The sequence below is a fragment of the Coptis chinensis genome, chromosome 2 (assembly GCF_015680905.1).
Source record: "Coptis chinensis isolate HL-2020 chromosome 2, ASM1568090v1, whole genome shotgun sequence".
Taxonomy (NCBI): Eukaryota; Viridiplantae; Streptophyta; class Magnoliopsida; order Ranunculales; family Ranunculaceae; genus Coptis; species Coptis chinensis.
In genome coordinates this window covers 14,362,426-14,384,807 of record NC_141457.1, presented here as the reverse complement: position 1 = coordinate 14,384,807, position 22,382 = coordinate 14,362,426, and the positions used below count along the sequence as shown (strand labels likewise).

The 22,382-nt window shown below is 37.2% G+C and overlaps 1 protein-coding gene, 2 non-coding genes and 2 pseudogenes across 5 annotated transcripts; 2 read left to right on the top strand and 3 right to left on the bottom strand.

Annotated features, from left to right (window-relative positions):
• The first annotated feature begins 15,138 nt into the window (after window positions 1-15,138).
• Window positions 15,139-16,359, top strand: LOC147515022 (large ribosomal subunit protein eL19x-like; annotated as a pseudogene). Its single transcript, XR_015213346.1, has 3 exons — window positions 15,139-15,517; window positions 15,815-15,937; window positions 16,051-16,359. The product of XR_015213346.1 is annotated as a large ribosomal subunit protein eL19x-like (transcript).
• Window positions 15,609-15,736, top strand: LOC147515023 (small nucleolar RNA snoR86). Its single transcript, XR_015214588.1, has one exon. It is a non-coding gene; the product is annotated as a small nucleolar RNA snoR86 (small nucleolar RNA).
• A 1,243-nt stretch (window positions 16,360-17,602) lies between the features above and the next one.
• LOC147515021 (protein FAR1-RELATED SEQUENCE 5-like) lies at window positions 17,603-20,148 on the bottom strand. Its single transcript, XM_086592771.1, has 2 exons — window positions 20,049-20,148; window positions 17,603-19,479 (listed from the first exon to the last, which is right to left on the bottom strand). The coding sequence occupies exon 2, from the start codon at window positions 19,475-19,477 to the stop codon at window positions 17,603-17,605; it is 1,875 nt and encodes a 624-aa protein (XP_086448897.1). The 5' UTR covers window positions 19,478-19,479; window positions 20,049-20,148.
• Window positions 20,149-20,677: 529 nt separating this feature from the next.
• On the bottom strand, window positions 20,678-22,154 carry LOC147515019 (large ribosomal subunit protein eL19x-like; annotated as a pseudogene). Its single transcript, XR_015213345.1, has 3 exons — window positions 21,814-22,154; window positions 21,391-21,516; window positions 20,678-21,277 (listed from the first exon to the last, which is right to left on the bottom strand). The product of XR_015213345.1 is annotated as a large ribosomal subunit protein eL19x-like (transcript).
• LOC147515020 (small nucleolar RNA snoR86) lies at window positions 21,595-21,722 on the bottom strand. The gene has a single exon (XR_015214650.1). It is a non-coding gene; the product is annotated as a small nucleolar RNA snoR86 (small nucleolar RNA).
• Window positions 22,155-22,382: the final 228 nt, after the last annotated feature.

The window sequence follows — 22,382 nt, the reverse complement described above, 5'->3', positions numbered from 1 at the left end:
ATTTAGAATTATTTTCGTTATTGATTGTTTAATTTTTTCTTTTGTTAATGTAGATGGCAAAAGTTGGCTATGGTGGAGATACAATTGGTTCAACTTTTGTTGTCAGGATCAATTTTGGAGTGCCAACTCCTTTTGGTGGAAGTAATGTTAAAGTTCCAATACCTGTTGTTGGCACCGATGCTGGTGTTTCGAGTTTAGTATCAACTGTTGTTTGCACTAATGTTGGATTGCCGACTTGTGCTGTTGAGACCGATGCAGGTGTGTCAACAGAAGTGTCAACGATTGTTGGTACAAATTCTAAAGTGTCTACTATTGTTGGCTCATTGCAGCCAGGGATGAGCGGCAGTTTTGTAACACTTGTGCTCATCACTCGTGCAAGCCTTGGCAATTGAAGGTTAGATGTTGAATAGTTATTTTTTGTTGTATTTACTAATTATTATATATTTTTATTTTAAATTATTATGTTTAATATTTCAGATACATAGTTATTGTGTTTGGATTATCAATGAAGTGTAGATTTTGTAAAAACCATTAATATGTTGAATTCAAAGCTTGCAGAGGTAATTTTGTGTGTGTGTGTGTGTGTGTGTTTTTTTTTTTTTTTTTAGCAACACATTATTTTTGTTCTCTTAGGCGTCGAAGCTTGGGGATTGTGCTAAAGAAATCTTAGAAGCTAAAGAAAATTATAAAATTAAAACCAGTGAATATGCGAGATTGAGAAATATTTGGAAGGAAAGAGAGCTCATCTTTCAGGAGAATGAACGTATGAGAAGAGTACTTATGAGAAATAAAGTAGTTTTGCACGACTATGAGATGAAAATGAATATCATGAAAGCTGAATTGTTGAAACAGAATCAAGAAATTGTTGTTCTCAGGGAGCAGAAGGTTTTGAGTAATGAAGTTGAGATTTTAAAATGTGAGAAATTGGAATTTGCTAAACAAGTTTGCGAGGCTGAGGGGATTAGAGGAGACTACAAGGTACTATTTGAAGAGAATGCATTTTTGAAGAAGGAGTTAGATGAATATCATGAGAGGGTAGAAAATTTTAGGGTTGGGTGTGAAGAGAAGGATGATATGATTGAGAAGCATGCAGTTGAAACTAAGAAATCTGGGGCGTTGTTGCGTGAAGCATCGGCAAGTGTTGGACTTTGGAAATCGAGAGATTCTGATAAACGAGAAAAATTGCAGCAGCTGTCAGATTATTATACTATGTGTTATAGGAAGTTGGAAGATGTATCACCGTTGGATCTAAAAGGTGTTCCAGTTCCAGTGGAGGATAGCATTATGCCGCAACTTCTTGAGTGAAGTTTTTGTTTTTTATTGTTAGGATGATGTGAGGTTAGGTTACGGTTTTTTCTTTCTTGATTATGTTTATTTTTTCCACTGTATTCATGATATTTGGATTTTATCTATCAGAATAGATCGAAATATAAGGGGTCGGTCAAAATATATAAGAGTTAGGTAATCTGGCCTTGAGGTAGGTCGGCAAAATAGATATAAGTATTAAGGATAACGTAATTAGGGTGTTGCCACCCCCATAATATAATGATAACATAATAAAATTTGGGGTGTCGCCGCCCTCAAAGTGTAATGATAACATAATAAAATTTGGGTATCGCTGCCCCCATAGTTTAATGATAACATAATAAAATTTAGGGTGTCGCCGCTGATAAGTGCTCAAAAAGTGCTATTTAACCCTCGATTATGCCTCTTGTTTAGCCATCTTAGTGGACTAATAGTGTTTATAAGTTGTGTTTTAAGATTCTACAGGTGAAAAAGAGAGTTTTGTAGAATATTAGAGAAAATGGGGTAAAACGAAGCAATTCAGAGCATTAAGGATCACATGGGAGGCCCGTGGACAATCATGGAGAAGGCCAAGGAATTGGAGTTGTTAAAGATGCGACTTGGACCTATTTTAAAGTCTATTTGGAAGCCCAAGGCCAAAGGATTAGTTGTTTTGACCAAAGCCATAAAAGAGGATAGAAGGATAGAAAGCGAAGAGAGAAAATCGGCTTATGCGTGCGGGGACGATGTATCGGCGCCCAGGCGATTGAGTGCGTCTGGGGACGATAAATTGGCGTCCATACGCATTGATTAAGTCTGGGACGATGAATAATGCGTCAGACGCATGAATCGATTTCTTGTAGCCAATTCCTTCTCGGTTTTGAAGGCGAAGTCGGACTCTGGGAAGAAGTCTATTTGTATTAGGAAACAAATGGCGGTTTGGAATGCTTCTAGAGCTCATTGTAACCCTATAAATAGAGGACCTAAGTGCCTCATGTAATTGGCCAATTCACTTATATTCTTGTCTCGGAACTTTGAGAGAGATTAATAATAAAAGATCGGTTTTAACTAGTGAGTCTTAATAAATTAGTCTTTCTAGTCTTATGTTCTTCAACTCTTCTTCTTCTTGTTCTTCCTTCTTTATGGAAGGCTAATCTTCTCCTTCAAGGGAGAAGATGAAGCCAGTGCTTAAGGTTTAATGATTCTTCTGGTTCATGGTGTTCTTCAATCAGGTTAGTTCTTTATGTTTGTAGTTATTAGTTCCATTGCCCACACCAGGGGATGGAAGTATAGAATAGGGTTTATGTTTTGCAATATTAATATCATGCTAGTGTTCTTTACTTTTCTTCTAGGAGTATAGTTCTTTAGAGTTAGGGAAGTATTCTTTGTGTTGCCTTAGAAGGGGTAGCTCAGGGAGTGGCTGCCTAGGGGAAGTATTCTTTGTGTTTGCCTTAAGTGGTGATTCATTGAATGGCATACTATTAGAAAGTACTCCTTGATGTTGCTCTTGGTAATACATTGAATGGCTGCCCGAAGCTTACATAAAAGGAAAGAAGATATTAATAGCATAAACATAGGAACAACCTTAAGTAGAGTTAATTGTTAACGATGTTTCGTCAAGAGGGCATCGGCACTTCATTTCGATTGCCCTAATTAATTGTAGTCTACTTGTAAGAACAACCATGAAGCGAAGGTGTCATAGATCAAAAGTATTGGTGGATTCTAATCTCTTGAATTCCATCTCTTATAAATTCTCAACAGTTTAGTTAGTTTAGCTTAGTTTAGCATTAGAATCTACAATCTCTACAATATTAGTTTTAATCCCTCAACCCCTTTTCCAAATCTCGTCCTTCACATAACATACACTTAAAAGTGGAACGATACCCTACTCATCCTTTACTTATTGAGGGATAATTAGGTTTTGATACGCTTCTCTATTTGTTCAACGATCATCATCTCATCTACACACACAAAAAGAGGTAGTGTCAATGGCGCCGCTGCCGGGGATATAATTAATTGTAGCCCTGAAAGAGGTAGTGTCAATGGCACCGCTGCCGTTTTAAGTTGTCTATGTTTAACGTTTTCTTTCAAGATTAGAATTTTGGATCTTGAGGTAATTTTTGTCGCATCATCCATCCTTTTAAGAAAGAAAGAAGCTTGAAGGACATCTCGAAGACAAGATCTACCATCCAGGTTAGTCGAATCTTCATTCTTTTTATTGCTTTCTTAGTATAGTTGCATCATAGTTTAGTTTTATTGCTTTCTAGTATAATTGCATTTAGGACCTTTTCAACAATTGAAGTTGTAAAGCCAACACAAATGAAAAATCAAACTCTAGTGTTTCTTGTGCGAATCTTGACAAACGGACTATCGATGCGTAGCAAAGTGGTACTTAAGCAATCCAAGTGATTCACCATAACCCTAGAAGAGCGACTTTAGACAACGGGAGTACTAGCTGCAAAGCCCAACCCAGTTGAAGAAAAGTAGTTTTACATTCTAGTATAATTTAGAATAGTTGCATAGTAGGATAGTTTATTGTTATTTTCGCATAGAATTTTCTAGTGTATGCCCCGTCGTCCATATCATCGTCCAGTAAGAACACAACAGTGGACAAGGTTTAACAACCGACTCACAAGAATACTAGACGAGATTGATACAATGGCCGCACACAATGATAGAGGTGTTTTGGACACCAATAATCCTGAAGCTATCCCACCCATGCAAGCACAACAGAGGAAGAAGCTGAGCGATTTCTATTCACCAATCATTGGAGACCCACCCAGCAGTATTGTTTTTCCAGAGACAGAAGCTAATCAGTTTGAACTTAGAGCATCAGTAATCTCTATGCTTCCAAAGTTCAATGGTTGCATTAATGTTGAATTTTTATGTTCACATGAACAAATTTCTATCGATCCTCGAACTTTCAAGAACCGAATATCCGGTGATGAGAGTATCAAGTTAATTCTTTTTCCACTTTGTCACCGAAGGTAAAGCATCCGAATGGTTAAGCTGCCCGACCGATCAATTCAATCAACAACCGGGAGAAGTTGAGAACAAAGTTTATGAACCAGTTCTACCCTGAAAAGACGGATGCCATGCAGCCCATCGGCAATTTCAAAGGGAAGGTGGATGAAGAATATCATCAAAATTTGGGAGAAATTCAATAATCTGCTAGTCTCATGTCCACATCATGGTTATGATAAAGAGCACACTTGGCTCATTTTTTCTTCGAGGACTTTCTACTATGAACAAGCGGATGATCTGATCAATGCATCAAGGTAAGTTTACATCATTAGATGGAGAGGAAGCTTCTACAACTTTCTTGAGAATTTAGTCAAGACACTCAACAATGGAGTACTAGCAACGAGGACGTAGCTAGAGTGGAGGGGATGCCGAAGAAATTTGGCAACCAAATTCAAGAAGACCCAAATCAAGCAATGCTATCAATTATGGCAAGCCTATCAACGGGACTTGAAAATCTGAACAAGAAGTTTGATCGGTTCTCCATGAATCCTCCAAAACCAAACAATTTCCAAGCTAAACCTCGCCCGTCAAGCCTTGTTATACCATTTGTGAGCTATGTTCGATGAAGGCCATACCATCTGAAGAGTGTTCAGATTATCCGGATACTAATGCGAGGAGGCATGTAGTATCAACTCTTTAGGAAGAAATAACCAGTTCAATCGGGGGACGAATTATTGGAAGCCACAAAATACAAATCGGAGGAATTTTCCTCCGAGATTTGAGAATCGATCAAATCGGTTCAGAATAACCGATGATCGGTTCCAAAACCGCCAAAGAACCATACGTAAATCAGCGATCATACGGAACCAAAGAATACCAAGCCAACACAAACAGAGAGTTAGTACGGATCTTATGAGTGGATATATTGCCCCTACTTTCGGTCGAGCAAAGCGGTTATCCCACATCCGGAAGAAGCTATCACCACCATTGTCAATGAGCTGAAACGGACAAATCAAAGAACCCGAAGTTGGAGAATAACTTTAGTGTCATTCAAGGCGGATAGGGCAAATCGCCGCCTTGACAGAGAGATCAAAAGGAACATTACAAGCCGGCCGAGCCAAATCCGAAAAGGAAGAGGTGTCCTGCAAGTAGATAACACGGAGATTACTCATGAACAAGTTAATGCTGTCACCACTCTGAGGTCAGGCAAGAAAGTTGATGCCAGCATTATCTACCCTATTTCTGATAGTCAATGGGTTAGTCCAATTCAAGATGTGCCGAAGAAGTCCGGAACCATAGTAATCGAGAATGAGAACAATGAGTTGATTCCAACCAGGATTCAGACTGGATGGAGAGTTTGCATTGATTATAGGAAGTTGAATAGCGCATCGAGGAAAGATCATTTTCCATTGCCTTTCATCGATCAGATATTTGATGCCCTCTTGGTAATACATTGAATGGCTGCCCGAGCTTACATAAAAGGAAAGAAGATATTAATAGCATAAACATAGGAACAACCTTAAGTAGAGTTAATTGTTAACGATGTTTCATCCAAAGGGGCATCGGCACTTTCGCTCGATTGCCTAATTGTAGTCTACTTGTAAGAACAACCATGAAGCAGGAAGGTCATAGATCAAAAGTATTGGTGGATTCTAATCTCTTGAATCCCTCTCTTATAAATTCTCAACAGTTTAGTTAGTTTAGCTTAGTTTAGCATTAGAATCTACAATCTCTACAATATTAGTTTTTAATCCCTCAAACCCCCTTTCCAGTCCTGTCCTTCACATAACATACACTTAAAAGTGAAACGATACCCTACTCATCCTTTACTTATTGAGGGATAATTAGGTTTTGATACGCTTCTCTATTTGTTCAACGATCATCATCTCATCTACACACACAAAAAGAGGAAGTGTCAGCCGCCCCCATAGTTTAATGATAACATAATGAAATTTGGGGTGTCGCCACCTCCATAGTGTAATGATAACGTAATGAAATTTGGGGTGTCGCCACCCCCATAGTGTAATGATAACATAATGAAATTTGGGGTGTCTCCGCCCCTAAAGTGTAATGATAACGTAATGAAATTTGGGGTTGCCGCCCCCATAGTGTAATGATAATAAAGTTTGGGATATTTGATCCCTAGTTAAAACGAAAGATGGATCGAATTTTATTGAATTATGAAATGATTACAATGAATGAAAAACAAAACATTCAACGATAAAACTTTTTCAAATGAAAAACATTCCATGGCTTGGCAAATTTTTCTCCAGTGATTCGACGAAGGAAATAAAACCATGTAGATGTTGGCCTATCAATGATGAAAGGTCTTTCCCAATTCTCTAACAGCTTTCCAGATTCAAGGAGCTTCTGTTTTCGGCTAAGTACCCAATCTTCTGGTTCAAAACTCTTGAGGCAAAGCTTTCTATTATATTTGCGTTTCATGTATGCCTGATATTTTATTAGACATTGTAAAGCTTCTTCTCGAGTTTTATCAATTGAGTCTGCCACCAAAGTTAGAGCAGCATCATTGTTGCCAGTTTGTACTGCTTCTGTCTTTATAGTTGGTGCAATTAATTCTATCGGGAGGACAGCATCCATGCCATAAGCTAGGTTGAAAGGGGAAAGATTAGTAGAATGCTTTGGAGTAGTGCGATAAGCCCAAAGCACTGCTGGCAACTCTTTAACCCAATTTCCTTTTGCTTCATTAACCTTCTTCTTCAAAGTCGAGAGAATCGTCTTATTGGTTGCTTCTACTTGTCCATTTGCTTGTGGATAATATGGTTCGGAGAAATTATGTTGAATTTTTAGTGAGGCGCAAAATTTGTGAATTTCTTCCACATCAAATTGTTTACCGTTGTCAGAGACGATGTTAGATGGAATTCCAAAGCGACAAACGATGTCTTTCCATAAGAAACGCCGTACATCTATTGCTAAGATGTTAACAAGCAGTTGAGCTTCTACACATTTAGTGAAATAATCAGTCGCAACCAATAAGAATTGTACACTTCCAGGAGCCTTTGGTAGGGGTCCTACAATATCCAATCCCCATTTCGCAAAAGGCCAAGGGCTTAGAATTGGGTAGAGTTCCGTTGCTGGAAGTTTGCCCATATTTGCATGTTTTTGACATGGTATACATTTTTGGGCAAATTCCGCTGAGTGTCTTTGCATACTAGGCCACCAGTATCCTTGAGTTATGGCTTTATGTGCAAGACTACGTCCCCCAGAATGGTTTCCACAAAATCTGGAGTGTATTTCTTTGAGAACTAGATAACCATGATCTTTGGAAAGACATCTGAGAAGAGGACTGAAATTGTTTGCTTTCCTATAAAGTAGGAGCTTGCCTTTAGAATTTGGAATTATGACAAATTCCCAGGCATTTCTCTTAATTTTGTAAGAAAGTGACGAATCCTCAGGTAGAGTTCCATGTTGCAGAAATTCTAAATAAGTAGGTCTCCAATCATCTGGTGAAGAATCACCGTCGATAGATTGGAGATCCAAATGTGGTACTTCTGGATAATTATCTGCTTCATGGGACTCATCTTCCATATCAACATTGCTTTGGTCAGCATCCTTTGTGAGTGGAGAATCACTCTCAAAATGATGATCAACCAAATCTTGATGGTCGGCTAAATCTTCTTGAGCTGCTTCCTCTGAGTGAGATTCTAAACTTGTGCTGGCCGATTGAGCTAGCTCTTCTCTCTTTCTTTTCTTTGTTGTTACGGCATTTACTTGCTCGAATTCAAAATTCCGAGATGTCGTCTAGAAATAGCATAGATGAGAAATATATAAGTTTTGAACATGTTCTTCTATAACAGTTATGCTTGGAAAAGGTCGGAAATCAATAAAGATTTTTCTTTCATTGTTAACATCAACTGCGGCAGAAAGATAGGCTAAGGCATCGGCGTGACGATTATCATTGTGAGAGTGTTGGTGAACTACAATGGATTTGAAATGAATGGATAGCTCATGCATTTTCCGAACATATGCAGCCATCCTATCATTTCGAGCAACAAAAGATCCGCCAAATTGATTCGCAACAAGCTTTGAGTCAGTGAATAACTCGATCTTTGTCGCCCCCAAGTCAAGTGCTATTCGCATTGCAAGATTAGTAAAATTGTAAGCATGTTAAACCAGCTCATCGACTCAATTCCAATGAGTGTGGACAAGAATAACTTGCAAAGAAGAGCATCGTCGAAAGTCCACAAGATCATCTTGTTTCTGTAATTAACAAGATGCATCAAAGGATCTCCATCAATCTCATCATACTTTTCAAATTCTGGCTGCTTGAAGTCCTTGTGATGAACAGTTGTTTGGATTCGGAGAGAGAAGGGAGAATCGATACCACTCTCTATAGCGAGATTTCGAATTTTGCTTCCTCGAGACTTCTTATCATTAACAGCTTTCAGTATCATCTCATGGAGAGGTCGTTCAAAAAATGGAACATTCTCTCGACGATGGTCCCGACCGAATTGTGGACGTTTTGGCCAAGATTTCTTCAGAGGAGGTGGAGTGAGTTCTCGTCGACCCGTCCATGCAGGAGAAGGTGACCGAGCCAGAGTGGAGATCGGTTCCTTCATCTCCTGTGGTGAACATCGGTAGAATACAGACGGAGTGCTAGACTGTCACAACTATTTTCTTGACCTGTTGCAAGTGAGTCTCCATCTCCATCGCTACCATTGTCAACATATTTCGGCCGACAATGAGCTCTTGGATTGGGACTACAACTTGAGCGATTAGGTTGTGAACTGGAACTGCTTGGTGAATAGTGCTGCTATCGAGATCGGCACATACTGCTGTTGCAATGAGGACTTGCAGTGGCTTGCCTACCCTTTCTAGAGCTTGGGGTAGGAACTTCATTGGTTTTTCGTTGGTTGGGTAGTTTACCTTTCCGACTTATATGGATATTTTGCCGATCTCCCTTAGTACGGTTCAAATCGGCTAAACCAGTTTTCATCATGAGATCTTTTGTGAGTTAGTGATCCCTCATAAGGTGGTCGGCATCAAGGTCAGCAGAGGAGTTTGTGGATTCACTTACGATTACACTAGGAAGTATAGGCTTTCCGCGTTGCACATTCTGTTTGCGCGAAACTTTTCGTAAGCGACTCGCACGGTTTCTCTTGGTGTAGGAGTTTGTACTTGGAGTCTTTGATAGAGATGCTTCAGTGTTCAAACGATCCCAAACACTTTTTGCCGTGGACCCTGAATCATCTTCGAGAAGTTGACGCAACTGTTTCTTCAGATTGTTATTCTTGCTCTCCAATTGTCGGAGACGACGGTCGACCTGAGTTGATGGATCGGATACATGGATACCCACTCTCTCAGTCGCAGATGGCCGAGGACCATCGGACTTGGAAAGTGAATTCCCAACAGAAGGGGAGTGCTAAACTTGTGCGGTAAAAGGGATACTTTCACTGTTGTTTGTTTTTCGAGAAGCCATTGACGTAACTTTTGTTTTGTAGTTGAGGGTAGGAGCACAGACGACGCCAAATATGTTTCGGCAAAATTTGCCAAAACACACCAGTTGAGGGTTGGAAGTAATGTTTTTGGAGATGGTGAAAGAGATGGTTGTTGGGGAAAGATGACACTAGACTTCAGTGTGAAGTTGCCTACGTACCTAAATGTATTGCTTGGGATCAAGTCTCGATGGCGTAGTTCTGGAAAAATGACGAAAGTTGGATTTTATAGGTAGGATTGGTGATAGTTACTTCCTCGTTCTCCAATATTCCAATCGTGGGATGAAGTTGGAAAACTGGCGGGAGAACTGTCCAATCATGGGATGAAGTTGGAGAATTGGCGGGAGAATTGTCCAATCATGGGATGAAGTTGGAGAACTAGCGGGAGAACTATCCAATCATGGGATGAAGTTAGAGAACTGGCGGGAGAACTGTCCAATTGTGGGATGAAGTTGGAGAACTGGCGGGAGAACTGTCCAAGTGGGATGAAATTGGAGAACTGTCGGGAGAACTGTCTAATCGTGGAATAAAGTTGGTGGAAGTTGTTTGACTCGCAAAACATGTGCGCAATTGATATTGATTTTACTTGTAGGTCTGTAAGCTTTGAGCATGGGCTCTGAGCGTGGGCTTTATGGTAGATAAGCTCTGAGCGTGGGCTTTTTTGTAGATAAGCTCTGAGCATGGGCTCTGAGCGTGGGCTTTTTTATAGATAAGTTCTGAGTATGGGCTCTGAGCGTGGGGTTTTTTTTTTTTTCTAGATAAGTTCTGAGCACTAGCTCAAAATAATAGCACAATTTTTTTTGGGTGAAACTATTTTTTTTTTTTAGATGGGTGAAACTGTTGGGGACTTGGGAAAGACGAACTGACGAAGTGTTGTTTGGAGAAGAACTTGTGAATCTCGTTTTTTATTCTTTTAGTTTATTTTCTTTTTTCTCTTTTTCGTACCTGCGGGATCTACTAACTATAAAAATTATGCCACAAAGCTGATTTGGCTCATTTCTCTCTCATGTCCGCTTAAGAACCGGACTGATTGTACACTTGTGCACCTTTGCAACACCAAATTTGTGAATTGCCCCAAATTATGACTAAAACGTTTTTTTTTTTTATAATTTCTTTTGATAAAAACATAAAGCTATGCATAACCAAAATAATAATAATAATAAATTTAAAAATACAAGTCTAAAATGCAAGTACCTTATTCCTACTAATTTTTATCATATATTTATTAAAAGGCATAATAATGTCCACCGATATACTAGTCACATTAATATATAATAATGAGTAAATAAATGGAGAGCAAAATGATAAAGGTCTTCCAAAATGTTAAAAATTTAGTAATACATTCTCTCTTTTTTTGGTAATTTTAGTAATATATTTTTTAAGACTATTGAATTTGGATTTGTATTTTCGACATAGCAGGTTAACTGATTAAATTTTAAATATAAGATGTGTGTTTGATAACAATTGTTTCGCCACTTAGGCTAAGTCCAATGGTGCGGCAAAACACCAAATTTCACGTAAAATGTGATCCAATGATACGTTAAAACGTTATACCGCCAACGTTATCTTTATAAATTTCTCTATTTATACAGTCAATTTTAACGTTATAGCATATGCTCTGTACGCCATAGCCAGTGGCAGCCAACAAAAAATAATCCAAATAAGTCTGCACGCCATAGCCAGTGGCGGTTAGAAATTTGATTTAATTCAAATAATAACCTACACGCCACTCCCAATGGCGGTTAGAATTCCATTATTATTTTCCACCCGCCACTCCCAATAGCGGTTAGAATCGATTCCTATTTTTTTGTTTTTTTAATAACTTAATTTATGCAATTACCATTCTATCCTACTATCCTTTTTTTTGTGTTTAAAGTGTTTTTTTTCCTGAAAGGGTAAAATTGGGAGATAATTAGCTACACGCCTGTGGGAGTGGCGTACAAAAAAAAATTTTTTTTTTATCTCTTGGCTGCCACTGCTGATGGTGGGTAACAAAAGTCGATATTATATTAAATATTTTGGGCTGTACGCCAGTGATACTGGCGGGTGAAAAAATAAACCATTGGGTTTGATTTCGCTATCCTACTAACGGTATCCACTGTGCTATTGTGGTTTGGTGTTTTGCTACACCAAACCATTGGACTTAGCCTTAGAGTTGTCTTTCTTATAAAAATCCACACAATATACTCATATTCGCCACCATTTGTTTCATTTTATTTCTCGCAACAAATATTACGAAAAATCATCCACCATAAGTGATACTATAAGGGGGAAAAATAACAAAGTCACGAAAATTGAGACATGTGAAGCTTTGACTATGTTGGTCAGTTAGGCTATGACCAAGGGTAACGGAAGTCGATCAGAAATTGAACAAGGTTGATCGGGGAACTTTTGTGTTCGACAGTTCAAGTGATATATTCTTGTGTATTGTTGTAGGTTTTTAGTGAAAGTGATGTAGTCTTGCTTGCATTGCTAGGGCTATCGTTCTCGGTCCGGTTTCTATCGGTTCCTATAGAAACCATAGACCGAACCAAACCAAATTTGAATAAAAACTAAGGTGAAACCGAACCGAATGTTCAATCCGGTTTTCAGTTTGGGCCTTCCAAGCTTCAAATCGAACCCTATATATAGGCCTACTGATCACTAGCCAAGTAAATTTTAATAAATATATTGAATAGTATTGGTGTCAATTCAGACATGTTGACAAGTTATAACACCAATCATAGGAAGCAAGTATTCAAGTGCTCAGTAACATGAACCATTTAGCTAAAAAAAAATTATAATAAAAAAACTCTAAAGTTTATATATATATATATAGCACCCGATTTGGTTCGGTTAACCGAACCCCCAAATTAAAAAAATTGGACCTAACCAGTAGGTTTTGCCTTTTGAAAACCTCCAACTGAACCGAGGAAGTAAAAAACCATTAATTTCACCCGGTTCACCTCGGTTCGGTTTGGTTTTTCGGTTTCCCAGTTTGTTTTTTAACAACCCTATGCATTGCTGATATCTTAATTAGAAGGAAAACGCTAAAATTAGTGTATTTTTTTAGGAAGAAAGGTACCGGATTATATTATTATACTAGTTTGGTACTCTGAGCTTACATAGAATTGTAATGAAATAGTTTATGCAAGTTTATTTACTTTTTTTTTCCATAGTAGACAATATGCTCTTCAATTTGAAGTTGTAGTCTTGGTTGTTGACTTTTTTTTTTTTTTGAGTTTAAACTCGAATTCGAGTTCAAACGAGCATAACTGAGCTTGAGTTTGCGCTCGAAATCGAGCTCGTAGTGCAAAACAAGCTTGAACTATTAGCTAGTACAACTAAGTAAGTCTAACTTGAACATGACAATAATCTACTCAGGTAACTCGATGACCATTAATAGATATACAATTGTTCGTATCAAACTCAAATGAAAAGATGGTAAAAATTTTCAAAATAAAAAGAATTAAAGAAGAGGCGATATGATCATAGCTCAATTCAAACGGAATATCGGAATTCCACTAAATATGTTAGATAGTTACTGTAAAATTTTAAAATATCAATATCAATTACCATAATTTTGGTTTTTAAGTTGTGCGGTATTTTGGTATTTTGAGTACATTTTTTTTAATAAAACCAATAAAAATGCGTGTAAATAATGAATCTCTTAAGAACTGAAATAAAGAACCGAAACCGGGAATACCTACTAGGAATCAATGGTTATGGGTATGGTTCCACAATTTTAAGAACCGTGAAGAACCAGAACCATAACCGAAGAAACTGTAAAATTAAATGGGTCTTGGTTCTTATAACACTAAGAACCGGACCAGAACCGGACTGTTGACACCCCTAGTTCCAACCATAGTATAAAAAATCAGGATATGGGAGTTTATCGATACTCAATTTCTTGATATGTATTGTGGATATATCTCTCTCTTTATTGATATATCCATCTCTTTAGGGATATTTTACATTGTTTGATATGAAAATATCGTAGATATATCTAAAATATTGACAAATATCATAAATATTGTAGATATTTCTTGATATTGATATATCACGATATATCATTTATATTTATTTGAAATATAATGGTAAATATTAAATAAAATTATTATCTAAACAAAATATCACCAAATATCGCAATATATATATTAAAATATCATAAATATCGTCGATATTTGCAGTTGTATATATCTCTAAATTTATCGCGATATTTATGTATTTTTTTTACTGAAATCTCAATATTTATCGTGATATTTCGCAATATATCACGATATTTTCTACTATGGTTCCAACAATACAAAATGAAATCACACTCACAATTTTCCTCCAAAATTTTCTACGCTTTGTGTCTCTACTAATTCATTCAACTGATAAAAATTTAAAAACGTATTTTGTTTAACTGTCTTTATTTGTTTTGTCTTACTATGGGATGTTTTAGTTTTGTCTGTTTTTGCAAGGATAGCACAGTAGTAATAGTAGTATAGTACTAAGAATGTACAAAGTCAACTTTTGGGTGGAGAAACGTGATGAGCTTTGTGATCTGTAATTATTGCCACGTGGAGATTTTTAACTGGGTGGGAAGCAAACTAAGCATGGCAAAAATTGCACCAAAATGGATCCATGCTACAAAGATCCTAACAGGTCGCAAGACAACCATGATACTTGTCCTAATAGGTCGCGAGACAACTATATATGATATTCGTGAGATACTGAGATGATCATCACCACCAATGACAAAGAGCCATGTGGCATTAGATAAACCGTGAAAAAACCATTCCACTAGGCAAACATAAGTCAAACTAGGGTGATAATTTGGCCCTCAAGCCCTCAACCCGTCCTAACCCGGCTCTCAAAATTGCATGTTCAAGTCTTCAAAAGTTGGTCCTCACAGATTTGATAGGCAGACCGACCCGGCCCTCATGCTTATAAGGGGCAGGTTAGCGCCTAAGTTCTGAAACATGAGCCCGGCCCTCATTAAACCCTCACCAGCCCTCACTTAGCTCTCATATGTTTTCTTGTTATTTTACATTATATTTATGTATTATATTCTAATTATCTATGTTGTATAAAAAAAAATTACTAAATTAGTTTTTAATATGGGATATATTATAATATAACATAATATATGCATTTTTTGTAATTAATTGAGTGATTGGAATATAAATCATACATAAAAGCAAATCCCAAAATGTAGAGATTTTAAGAATATTATCTCTTCCACCATCTATATATATATATATATATATATATATATATATATATATATATATATATATATATATATATCTGGGGCTGCTACGTTGACAGACTATTCTAACATACTATCTTAACATACCCAGCCAACCGTCAGATCTTGCATAATCTAACAATCAGATCTACTTTAAAAAATCCAAACAACTAAAAGAAAAAAGGCCAAAAAAAAAAAACCTGGGGTAAAAATGTTATTTTCTTTCACAAAAATAGAAAAACCCTTTTCTTATTTTCACAACTCGTTCTTCTTCTTCTTCATACACGTTTTTCTTTTCTCCACCATCGAAAACAAATAAGAAAATCGGGAAATATTCGACTTCATTGGTGAATATGTTGTTGATTTACAATTTCCTACAACACAATGAGATGGACCTTGAGTTATTGTTCGCCAAGAATTCAAGTTTTGAATTTTGTATGTATCATTGTCAGGCTGCTTCTCCAACTCCAAAAACAAAAGAAAGAGATGGTGTCTCTCAAGCTGCAAAAGCGGCTTGCCGCTAGCGTTCTCAAGTGTGGTCAAGGCAATGTTTGGCTCGATCCAAATGAACTTAACGAAATCTCCATGGCTAATTCCAGTAACTATCTCATCATCAACCCTTTTACTTATATTTAATAGATTTGTAAAAAATGATGACTTTATTCCATATGATAAAAAGCCAATTTGCAGAGCAAAGGCATTTAGATGATAGCGTAATTTGCATTGAAGGTCAGCAATAATAATAAACCAAAAGCGGTTCTCCGTGCCTCTCGAATTTTAATAAGTTTTGAATAGGCCTCGAACAAATCGCAATATTTGTGTTTAAAAATGCTTTGTTGTATTGTAAATGGTTTTGATATAGACTTCTCATGTGTTGGAAGTTTGTTTGTTTTAGGGCAAAACATACAAAAGCTTGTGAAGGATGGATTTGTCATTCGGAAACCAACAAAGATTCACTCGCGCTCTCGTGCTCGTCGAATGAAGGATGCTAAGAGGAAGGGTCGTCATTCTTGATATGGTATGTTTTATAATATGCTCTTGTTTTGTACTATCAGTTAATTGAGGGTGAGTTGACTGGTAAATGATGTTGGCATATTGTATCTTTAAATGCTTTTTTCAAATCCTTGCTAGGTAAGCGCAAGGGTACTAGGGAGGCTAGGCTACCAACCAAGGTCCCTCTGGATGAGAAGGATGCGAAGTGCTCAGCGCCTACTCTGAAAGTATAGGAGTCAAAGAAGATTGACAAACACATGTACCATGACATGTACATGAAGGTTAAGGGAAATGTTTTCAAGAACAAGTGTGTCTTTGATGGAGAGCATTCACAAGTCAAAGGCTGAGAAGGCTAGAGAGAAGACTTTGTCCGACCGGTTTGAGGCGTGCTAAAACAAAGCAAGCGGGGAAAGGAAGCATGCTAGAAGGGAGGAGCGTTTGGCCTAGGGACATGTGGACCGAGCTCCTACTATCGCACTGTATCCACACCAACACCGCACCTCAATCAGCTCCAATCTAAGAAAGCGAAGAAATGAAGTGTCAGGATGAGGATCATACTGGGGACGTTGATGGTGATAAGCTAGATGTCTTTCTGGTATGTAGAGTACGTTGAAATAGTAAGAGTTAGTTTTGGGGTCCTTTTTGAACATAATGGAGATCTGTAATTGAATGTTTTGAACATAATGGAATCAACATAATGGAATTATAGTCTCTCTTAAGTTTGTGCCTGTAGTTGTTTAAGAATACTGGAAAAAAAACTTTTCTGCGTATGTTACTTCTTTTATCGTTGTCAATGGATCAAAGGAGTTGAGTTTGTTGAACAACTGATCCAGCCATGAGAACTATCCAGCTGAACATGCCCATGTGAAATCCAAAATATTCTTGTGAAAGGCACAAAGCTAGTTGCAAACAATATCATTATTTAGGTGTTGCATAATGCAAAAAACAAAGTTACAATCTGAAGTCTAAACACACGTTGTCTACCACATTGTTTCACATAACCAAAAGAATAAAAAAATGAATGATTCAAAGACTAAAAAACCCAATAACAACACTTCTTATTGCTCGACATCCCCTCCGATCCATGCGAAAGAATTCAGCACACCCCTATCAAAGTTTAGCACCGCAACTATCAAAATTCATTATCTCATCTCATTGCTAATTAGTCATGTTACTCGCTAAAAGTAACCTGCAAGTAAATTAAAATACATGTTAAAAATTGACAACAAGTATCCAATATTAAATTTACAAAAAAATAGAACACATTCTTACGTTTTGAATCTTGTATGGACAATTTCTTGAGTCATGTTTTGCAATCTTTTGGCACGTTTTGCACAACCTTCCATCTTTTTCTTCTTGGGCTATCTCCCTGCCAGACTTTATTCTCTTATTTCTCCCTTTTGTTTGAGAAATGTTGGGGTTCAAAATTAAAACCTATGATCGAAGCAAAGGTTAAGGAGTTAAACTTAAAATTAAATTTGAATCGCGGTAAAAACAAGTGATAAGAAAATACCTCCGCTACATCAACTTTGCGCTTCTCGTTAGTTGAAGCCACCTCTTTAGTAACTCCTTCTTTAGTAGCTCCTTCAGTGAGAGATTCCTTACACTTGGCAACTCCGATTGACAGCTCACTCATTTTCTCTATGAAAATTGTGTAACTCTCAACATTAGTTGCTGCATCATATGCCAATTAAGTAGCAACCTTAATGCAATGGGAAATTCTTAAAGCCTCCTGGTTTCCATGACCTTTCACTAATCCACCATCAAATACAACCCTGTAAGCAGTGTTTGCCTTTTGTGTCCACCTCTTCAAAATAAAGTGAGCTGGAATCTCTTCAACGTCATACCGCAGAAAAATCTTCAAAAGATGAGCGCAAGGTATACCCATAAACTTGAAATACTTACATTCACACTCAGCCTCCAGGGTTGTTCTATCAAAACTCACTTTCCAAACATTGGTATTCTGAGGCTTTCTTGATTTCAAGAAATAAGTTCCATTTCCGTTCCTGTCAACCTCCTCTTCAACAATTTTGTAGTAGTTTCTTGCCTTTTCCACCTGAGACTTAAATTTATTAAAAACATTTATTGTGTACACTTTGCCAGCGTGCTTCAAAAGGAACTCGTTTCTACCCACATTACGACATTTATGTTCAGTGTTGTAATCAAAGTCTCTTTCATGTTTGTCAATCAATCCCAAACTTCTTTCGTTACCATGGACAAACTGCATAAGAGTAGTCGTCGAACTAACAAAGTTATCATAATAAAAGTTCATTGATTCACTCCATCCAGTTGTGTTCATTCCAGCAAAGAAGGTGTCTAAGTGATAAACCCGAACCCAATTTCTTCTTAACTCATACATTTCATTCAACCAACCATGCTCCACCAAATCGTACTTTACCATAAGTGCAGGCCACTTGCTTTCAAAATCATCTATCCTATAGGATTTAAGAACCAAATTTAGCTTTGTAGCAAAGGTGTTGTTTTTATGGTAGACATGCCCCAACTTCTCTGAAAATTTATTTGAAACATGCCAAAAACAATGACGATGCCGCGTAGAGGGGAATACCTTAGCAATCGCTCCAGTCATCGCCCTGTCTTGATCAGTGAGAATCGAAGTTGGAGGCCGACCACCCATAGCTGTAAGCCATGTCTGAAATAACCACACAAATGTTTCCTCAGTCTCGTCAAGCAATAATGCACACCCAAATTGAATGGACTGCAAATGGTGGTTGACACCAGTAAAAGGGGCAAAAGGCATTTTATAAATATTAGTCCGGTAAGTTGTATCGAAAGATACAACGTCTCCAAAGTATTCATACTGCACCCGAGATCGTCCTTCAATCCAAAAAAAATTAATTGCGGTACCACTTGGATCCAGTTGAACAGCATAGTAGAATTGAGGATTTTCTGCGCTCTTTTGCTTAAAGTAATCAAGTACAGCCGATGCATCATTTTCTTTTGGTTTCTTTCTTGTGGCAGAATAGTTTTGAAACATCTTTGAAGTAAGCCCAATTGCATCCCCAGAGAAAACTGATGCAACTTTTGCCACTGGTAAACCCTCATTATCAAAAATCTCTGTCAGGTTCTTTGCTGCTTCTGGCATAGATTTATTCGACCTCATTGAACCCCTCTTGTATGGAGAAACCAGGCCATGACTATGGTTGTTTTCAACCAATGTAACTGTGTATTTATTGTCGAGTTTTTTCTTTGCCAGTCTCATTCTTGCTCTACAGTCACACCTGACAGTCGAAGTGTTTCTTGATGTTCCTGACATTCCAATAGACATATCTTCTTTCTTGTTATGGATCCCCTCACGTGAACAGACCAAGAGACCACTAGAAGGTACGTCCACATGTGATTGTCTCTTATCTGCACTCCTAACACGCGTCTCAAATCCCTGTTGTCGACCATACTCTTTGTAGTAATTCTTTGCTTCCTCGAAATTGTTAAACGACATCCCTACATACAGTGCTTCTAACAACTGTATGTCTTCGTTTGTGGCTTCAATTGGAGAAGAATCCACTAGTACTGAATCGGGAACATCGAAGGCTCCATTCAAAGTCATTGCTGGTACAAAAAAACAAACAATTAATTAACTAGAGAAATGTAGACGAGTGCAACTTAGAAAAATTTACTTGCAATCAGTTAATTAGGACAAGATGTTTTTCTACATACGTTAAAAGGGCTCAAATTTTGCCATATAATACAAGATTGAATGAACTTCCCAAATAGGCAAAAACAAATATGCATGTGTATTATGGAGAATGACATCAACTGGTGCATGCATTAACGTTGAAGAATGATATCAACTAGTACGTTAACAACCCCATAGACCAATTAGATTTCTTGTTTGATTGTACTAAACATGATCGTCCAGACCCCATAATTTATAGAACATCTAGTTTTGGTTCAAGTTTAACTACGCATAATTGATAGTAGTTATTAAAACCAACCCCATAACTCAATGCTAACGTTATAACTCTTGAATCGACTTTCGTAACTCTTGCATTGCAGAAATCCATTTAATCCATTTGGCAAACTATTTCCATTCAATTATCATTAAAACTAAACTAACAAACTAAAGATAAAGTCAAAAAAAAAAAAAAAAAAAAACACAAACAAACAAAAAAACAAACCTTTTATTTTGTTCTTCGGTGCACCAGAATGAAGAAGAAAGAAAAACGAGTTTTTTCTTAGGAAAAAAAGCGAAACAATGTAGATGGGGTTTTTCTTTTTAGTAATGTGAAAGAAACCAAAAAAGCAACGTGAAAGAAAGGGTTTTCTTTTGTGAAAAATATGAAATGTCAGTTTTGTCCATCTTTTTTACTTGTTTGGTTTGTTAATTATTAACAAATATCTGATCATTAGATTATGCAAGATCTGACGGTTGGCTGGGTATGTCAAGATAGTATGTTAGAATAGTTTGACAATAAGAAGTGTTGTTATTGGGTTTTTTTTAGTGCTGAATCATTCATTTTTTTTTTTATTCTTTTTGGTTATGTGAAACAATGTGGTAGACAACGTGTGTTTAGACTTCAGATTGTAACTTTGTTTTTTGCATTATGCAACACCTAAATAATGATATTGTTTGCAACTAGCTTTGTGCCTTTCACAAGAATATTTTGGATTTCACATGGGCATGTTCAGCTGGATAGTTCTCATGGCTGGATCAGTTGTTCAACAAACTCAACTCCTTTGATCCATTGACAACGATAAAAGAAGTAACATAAGCAGAAAAGTTTTTTTTCCAGTATTCTTAAACAACTACAGGCACAAACTTAAGAGAGACTAGAATTCCATTATGTTGATTCCATTATGTTCAAAACATTCAATTACAGATCTCCATTATGTTCAAAAAGGACCCCAAAACTAACTCTTACTATTTCAACGTACTCTACATACCAGAAAGACATCTAGCTTATCACCATCAACGTCCCCAGTATGATCCTCATCCTGACACTTCATTTCTTCGCTTTCTTAGCTGGAGCTGATTGAGGTGCAGGTGTTGGTGTGGATACAGGTGCAGTAGTAGGAGCTCAGTCCACATGTCCCTAGGCCAAACGCTCCTCCCTTCTAGCATGCTTCCTTTCCCTGCTTGCTTTGTTTTTAGCACGCTTCGCCTCAAACTGGTCAGACAAAGTCTTCTCTCTAGCCTTCTCAGCCTTTGACTTGTGAATGCTCTCCATCAGCACACACTTGTTCTTGAAAACATTTCCCTTAACCTTCATGTACATGTCATGGTACATGTGTTTGTCAATCTTCTTTGACTCCCTATACTTTCAGAGTAGACGCCTGAGCACTCGCATCCTTCTCATCCAGAGGACCTTGGTTGGTAGCCTAGCCTCCCTAGTACCCTTGCGCTTACCTAGCAAGGATTTGAAAAAAGCATTTAAAGATACAATATGCCAACATCATTTACCAGTCAACTCACCCTCAATTAACTGATAGTACAAAACAAGAGCATATTATAAAACATACCATATCAAGAATGACGACCCTTCCTCTTAGCATCCTTCATTCGACGAAAGCACGGAAGCCGAAAGTGAATCTTTGTTGGTTTCCGAATGACAAATCCATCCTTCACAAGCTTTTGTATGTTTTGCCCTAAAACAAACAAACTTCCAACACATGAGAAGTCTATATCAAAACCATTTACAATACAACAAAACATTTTTAAACACAAATATTGCGATTTGTTCGAGGCCTATTCAAAACTTATTAAAATTCGAGAGGCACGGAGAACCGCTTTTGGTTTATTATTATTGCTGACCTTCAATGCAAATTACGCTATCATCTAAATGCCTTTTCTCTGCAAATTGGCTTTTTATCATATGGAATAAAGTCATCATTTTTTACAAATCTATTAAATATAAGTAAAAGGGTTGCTGATGAGATAGTTACTGGAATTAGCCATGGAGATTTCGTTAACTTCATTTGGATCGAGCCAAACTTTGCCTCGACCACACTTGAGAACGATAGCGGCAAGCCGCTTTTGCAGCTTGAGAGACACCATCTCTTTCTTTTGTTTTTGGAGTTGGAGAAGCAGCCTGACAATGATACATACAAAATTCAAAACTTGAATTCTTGGCGAACAATAACTCAAGGTCCATCTCATTGTGTTGTAGGAAATTGTAAATCAACAATATATTCACCAATGAAGTCGAATATTTCCCGATTTTCTTATTTGTTTTCGATGGTGGAGAAAAGAAAAACGTGTATGAAGAAGAAGAAGAACGAGTTGTGAAAATAAGAAAAGGGTTTTTCTATTTTTGTGAAAGAAAATAACATTTTTACCCCAGGTTTTTTTTTTGGCCTTTTTTCTTTTATTTGTTTGGATTTTTTAAAGTAGATATGATAGTTAGATTATGCAAGATCTGACGGTTGGCTGGTATGTCAAGATAGTATGTTAGAATAGTCTGTCGACGTAGCCGCCCCGATATATATATATATAGTATACCATAATTAACATG